This window comes from Epinephelus moara, chromosome 1 (assembly GCF_006386435.1).
Source record: "Epinephelus moara isolate mb chromosome 1, YSFRI_EMoa_1.0, whole genome shotgun sequence".
Lineage (NCBI taxonomy): Eukaryota > Metazoa > Chordata > Actinopteri > Perciformes > Serranidae > Epinephelus > Epinephelus moara.
Genome location: NC_065506.1, coordinates 7,081,867 through 7,088,136, shown reverse-complemented (window position 1 = coordinate 7,088,136; position 6,270 = coordinate 7,081,867). Strand labels below are relative to the sequence as shown.

The 6,270-nt window shown below is 49.4% G+C and overlaps 1 protein-coding gene across 5 annotated transcripts in view; it reads left to right on the top strand.

Annotated features, from left to right (window-relative positions):
* Positions 1-6,270, top strand: part of LOC126393157 (NLR family CARD domain-containing protein 3-like) — a 32,575-nt gene that overhangs the window by 23,670 nt on the left and 2,635 nt on the right. The window contains exon 12 of one of the 5 annotated variants that reach the window (XM_050049101.1): positions 5,818-5,939. The exons of the other annotated variants lie outside the window; for them this stretch is intronic. Within the exon in view, the coding sequence (XP_049905058.1) occupies positions 5,818-5,865 (48 nt within the window). The 3' untranslated portion in view covers positions 5,866-5,939. The remainder of the gene's footprint in view (positions 1-5,817; positions 5,940-6,270) is intronic. 5 annotated transcript variants of the gene reach the window in all.

Genomic DNA, 6,270 nt, shown 5'->3' with positions numbered 1-6,270 from the left:
GCAGCGCCCACAGGTGTTGAACAGGTCACATTAACCCTGTAAAATCTTGCAAATGTACAAGGGGAAGACCATGACGCCGCAGCACAAATGTCCCCCACAGGAACACCCTTCAGCGCCGCCCAAGAAGTAGCCATACTTCTGGTCGAGTGGGCCCAAATCCCTGCAGGAACCGGAAACCCACGGTCTGCATATGCATGGGAAATAACTTCAACCAGCCAATGGGACAAACGCTGCTTGGTAAGTGGCAACCCCAGCCTCGCCTTACCATAACAAACAAAAAGCTGAGAATGAGCCCTCCTCAGAGGCTCCGTGCATGACAAATATGCACGCAATGCCCTTACTGGACACAGGGTAAGCAACTCCACTTGCTCTGTCGGAGAAGAGGAAGAGGGCTGAAACTGACCCAACTCCAGTACCTGGTTCACGGACTGAGGACTGAGTACCTTGGGTAAAAAGGCAGGGTTAGGCCAAAGCGACACCCCTGTGCCATCTGCCCTCCACCGTAAACAATCATCATGAACAGAGAGGGCACGTAGCTCACCAACACGTTTAGCAGAGCAGAGAGCCAAAAGAAAAGCGGTCTTGAGAGACAGAGCCTTCAGATCTGCGTCAGCAATGGGCTCATATGGGGCCCTAGTAAGAGACTTCAATACAAAAGGCAAGTCCCAGCTTGGTGCCCGCAAGGTGCGGCCCAGACACAAACGACGGGCACCCTTCAGAAACTGACACACCTGAGGATGCCGACCCAATGGCAGGCCATCGTACCCATTATGAAACGCAGAAATAGATGAGGCATAAACCTTAATAGTACTGGCCGACCTTACCCTGGTCCAACTGAGACTGCAAAAAACGAAGGACCAGTGGCACAGAACAGGTCACGGGGTCAACTGCCATGCCCGAACACCAAGCTGAAAAGATTTTCCACCTCATTGAGTAACCAGCTCGAGTAGAAGGAGCTCTAGCATTATTCAAGGTCTCCCAGACAGCCTCATCTAACTGCTGAGAGACGGGCTCTGCAGTGGCCAAACCCACAGGCACAGGGCAGTTGGGTTCGGGTGCCAAATCTGGCCGTCCACCTGTGACAGAAGGTCCGCTCGGGACGGTAATTGCCACGGGCAGCCCTGGACCAACTGAAGCAGGTCTGGAAACCATGGCCTCCCCAGCCAGCATGGAGCCACCAGCAGAACTCTGCAATGACCCACTCTGACCCTCCGGAGGACAAGAGGAAGCAGGGGGAGAGGAGGGAAAGTGTACAATAAGTCTGTTGGCCACTCTTGTGACAGAGCATCCAAGCCCAGACTGCCCTCCTGACATGATAGGGAGTACCATTCCAGGCAATGGGTGGTGTCCCTGGACGCAAAGAGATCGACTCGGGGGAACCGTATCGAGCCTAGATCTGGGCCACTACATCCGGGTGCAACCGCCACTCTCCCGGAAGAGGCCCTGCCCTGGACAGAGTGTCGGCTGCCTTGTTTGCCACACTTGGTATGTGGACTGCCCTCAGTCGAGGCCACGCCCATGTCCACAGCTCCTTGGCCACCTGGAGACAGCGTAGTGACCTGGTTCCACCCTGGTGATTTATGTAGTACACAGCTGAGGTGCTGTCTGTTCTCACCAGCACATGCTTGTAGCGTATGAATGGCAACAACTCCACCAGAGCAAGATGGACAGCTCTCAGTTCGAGCACATTGATATGTTCTGATGACCAAGGGGGTTCCCACACATCCCTCACTGACCTGCCCTCCCAGACAGCTCCCCAGCCTGTCAGCGATGCATCCGTTGTGATAGGTGGAGTAGAACCCAGTCAGCTGTTCGCTGGGAGGCACCTTTGAAACGGCTCCTTTTTGAAGTACACTTTGGATTTCCTCCACCAATATGGGCTCTAGGAGGGGGTCCCTGACGATGGTAGTTCGGACCCCTGAAAAAGGGGGGGGCCGCCGCCGAAATTGCAGTCGGTAACCGTGAGCTACGGTGGATAAGACCCACAGGTCTGACACAATTCCCTCCCAACTGGCCCAAGAAAGTTGGGAGGGACAGTCGACGGCTGGCCCTTGACCCCTATGCAGAACCGCCGCACCCCTGCCTGCACCCCTGCCTGCACCCCTGCCTGAGGTCTGCACCCCTGCCTGAGGTCTTCTGTTGCCCAGTCCCTCGGTACTGGGGCCTTCTCTGGGTTTTTTTGGCAGAAGTCTGACCATGAGCTCGAAAGGGCTGCCCCTGAACCCCACCCCTCTGTCTAGGCCAGCCAGACTGCTGTGACTTGGAGGGTGGTTTAAACCCCTGTTGAAAAGCCGGGGCTGGCTTACGACAAGCCCGTTGGACAGTTTCTCTCAGAGTAATGGACCGCTCTGCCCTGTCCAGCACCTCCTGAGAACCTGAATGAAAAACCTGACCAGGCGTCACTGGCAGATTCATCAGCACAGCCTTTATAGCATCTGGCAAGGGAGTCTGAGCCAGCCACACCTGTCTACGACATAACACGGCCGATGACATAGCCTCCCCCACGTCACGTGTTAGTTGTGAGTGCGCTGACAGAGCAGACTCGATAAGAGCTTTGGAATCGTGATCCTCCACGCTCATGGTTCTGCGTAACGCTGCCAGGAGGATAGCCAAGGCGTTACCCATACGAGCTGCACGTGCAGCAGCATTAAACGAGCGTGAAATCAGTCGGTCAGTCTTGGCACACTCTTTCCTGGGGCAGCGAGGATTAGCAGACACATGTGCTGGCCCCAGCGCTGTCCAGGAGGCTATGGCCTGCTCCACAGGTGGCATATCACCTAGGCCAGTTTCCACTGGGTAACCGGCATTAGCACACCTTCTACAGCCCGCATTAAATTGCGGCTTTTGGGATGGTTTCTTCCATGCTGTCCTCAGCATGGAAGCATAATCATCTGCCACTGGAATACATGGTGGGGAAGCAGTTTGTGATACGCCCTCCCAGATGCCTCCCACAGGGATGGGATCGGACATGGGGGGCTGCAGACCAACAATTTTTGCTGCACTAAATACACTATCAACAAGAGCAATAGTGGAAGACTCTCCCACCACCTCAGAGTCATCATCAACCTCTGCCGTATCTGAATGGGGATCCCCCCAGTGGCTTCCCCCTTCTGAATGATGCACATCAGACAGAGAGTGAGGGGCAAAAAGAGACAGTACATCTGCATCATCGGCAGCTGCCTCCGCAGCATGGCCCTGGGGTCCAGGTGGGGGAACACAGCTCTGGCCAGGAGTGAAGGATGAAGAGGAGGAGGATTGATGAGCCTCAAACCTGTCCATCCTCTGAGACAAACTCTGAATAGCAGAGAGAACCTTAAGGTGCATGTCTGAACTGCCCCCCTCTGCTGCCGGAGCAGGGGATGAACGGCTAGCAGTGTCACGCACCTCCTCATGGCTCAACCTGGGAGGGGATTCTCGACGACGGTCACGAGAGCTCTTACGAGAGCGTTTATGACCAGGCCTCTCTGGGCCCCGTTCCTTCTCCCTACCACGCTCAGAAATGTGAGCTCTGGTAGCACGACAAAGTCACTCCTCCCTAGGCAGGTCACAGGCTGCACTGCAGGGATTATCCACATCCTCCTTCAAATGAGCCATCCCCAAGCATGAGGGGCATTCCCGGTGCCCATCACGGGGATCCATTTTTGACCGGCAAAACGGACAGCCATGTGAAGCCATGCTGCCCCTGCCCAAGCAGGTTAAGGCCAAACAGTACCCCACGAAGCCCACACCAAACCAAAAAGGCCCGCACCAGTGCGCGAACGCACCTAGCAGGACCAACACAAAACCCCACCAACTGCGAACAGTGATATAGGGCACAATAGAGGCTACAATACTCACCAATACTTCTTAATGAAAGAATATCTCACTATGTTACACTGATGGATAGCTCTGAAAGAAACCACAAACATCACAACACAGTGGCCAAAGTTAGCATGCTAACACTAGCTTGCTAACAATAACAATGAAATGATGAAATATTAGCTTAACGCTACCATGTGGATGCTCCACCAAGTAGCCTATAATGTAGCTTAACCACCACAATTCACATGGACACAAGGCGCCTGCACCAAATAGGTGATGAATTGAAAGGTGAGAAAATGAGAGTAAATCAGATTCTTACCTGTACCTGGTCTCTGAGGCGAGAAAGGCAAAGAGGTCGAGCCGGAAATTGTCCCCGCTTTTATAGTGCGGGAGGTTCCGCCTCCGGGTCATGGGCATGACTTTGTTTACATAAGGTCTCGAGAGTAGGCAGAACGAGGGCGATCATTCATTTAAGACCGTAGTGACGGTCAGAGTGAGGTTGAAACAGATACATTTTGTATGCAGTATGCAGTACATACTGATGTAGTATGTAGTATGTAGTACGTTAGTATGCGGTTTCGGATACAGCTATAGCCTACTTAAATAATTTCTTTCATTACCTTTTGTTAACATTTCCTTACTCAGCATTGTTGTTTAAGCTGCTGTTGAACTGTTGTATAAAAGCAATATCACACTTGAGGTCATGATGTTGTATTGTATATCGTCACAGCTGTAATTGTCTTCGGCACGAGGCCACAGCCGTGACGATATACAATACAACATCTCTCCCTCTCCTGTGATATTGCTAAATTATCATATAGGCCTATTGTTGTCAGCTAGGTTGTTTAGTTGCATTTTGGGGCCAGGAGGAGGTCCGCCAAGGGCACCAAATGTGCTAGGGCTGTGTGGTTACAGGTGCAATACAGCACACTGCTGACCACAGCCACAGTCCTGTACTACAACACAGTACTGATGTTAACTTTCTGTTTGGACATCTGTGGAATTTAAAACTTTACTTTGGCTTCATCTGGTGGTCGTATGAGGAATGTCAGGCAGCAGTGCAAGCAACTGATAATTATCCCACTGTTATCATTAGTCATGCTTCTACTGTCATTACACACATATGATTATTGTCACATACATATACTATCATATATTAATATATACTTACAACATATTGTACCAAAATAGCCGTAATTATTATTATAATATTATTACTTAAATTAATGTTGTTGTAAGCTATTATCATTACTGTCTGTCCTGTATCTCTCTCTCTCTCTCTCTCTGTCTTCCCTTCTGTCTCATTGTGACATACGGATTACTGTTAATTTATCATGTTGATCTGTTCTGTACGACATCTATTGCACCTCTGTCTGTCCTGGAAGAGGGATCCCTCCCTTCTACCGTTTCTACCGTTTTTTCCCCCGTTAAAGGGTTTTTTTGGGGGAGTTTTTCCTTATCCGCTGCGAGGGTCCTAAGGACAGAGGGATGTCGTATGCTGTAAAGCCCTGTGAGGCAAATTGTGATTTGTGATATTGGGCTTTATAAATAAAATTGCTTGCTTGCTTGCTTGCTTGCTTGCTTGATTGGTTAATTGGTTGATTGATTGATTGAAACTAATTGTACACAGAATATAGCCTACTATTTTTATGATATTAGAGTTAGTACACAAAAGTCAGTATACTTTACTTTTTAACACAAACAGGAAATCAGACAATATGTGTGCCGATGAGTCAAACTCTGAATTTCAAGATACTGTTTTTCTGTTTCGCCACCATGCTTAATTAGTTTTAATGTTTTCAAGCTGTGTGCAACTCCTCCATTTCCCTCTTGCATTGCATTGTGGGACATTAGTGTCCATTAATAGCACAGACTGATCATTAAAGATCTATATGTGTGTGTCTAGGGCACCTATATGTCTGAGGTCATTTAGGAGCTGTGGCCCCTGTAAGTTTTAAGCCCCTGGAAGTGTAGGGCTTTGAAGTCTGGTCCTCTAATGTTGTTGCACTGTTCCAGGTATGGGGGCCTTGGAGAGGCCAGGGATCTGGAGGTCTAAAGTTCTGAAGCCCCTGCAGTGTAGAAGACCCAGCAGGTGTGGGGCTCCTAGAGATCTGGGGCCCTTGGAGGTATTGTCCCCTGTAGGTATTTGGCTCAGGCTGTAATTCTGGGTGTCCTGTTGATTTGTCGGCCGTGTAGGCGTGTTCTCAAGGCAGTTGGTAGTCCATCTTCTATTGCTGTATCCTCTCACAGTATGATTACAGCAGGTATGAAGCTACATTAGGGTCAAATGTTTTGTACTTGAAAAAATAAAATTTGAAACTGAAAATTCATGTGTTGATCTTGAATTTTGAAAAATACAACAATGTATTCAAAATAAAAATAAGTATGTGAAACATTTTTTCAGATTAAATATAATTTTGATTCACTTTGGTAATTCTTTTGAATGAATAATTTATTTTCACTTTTCAC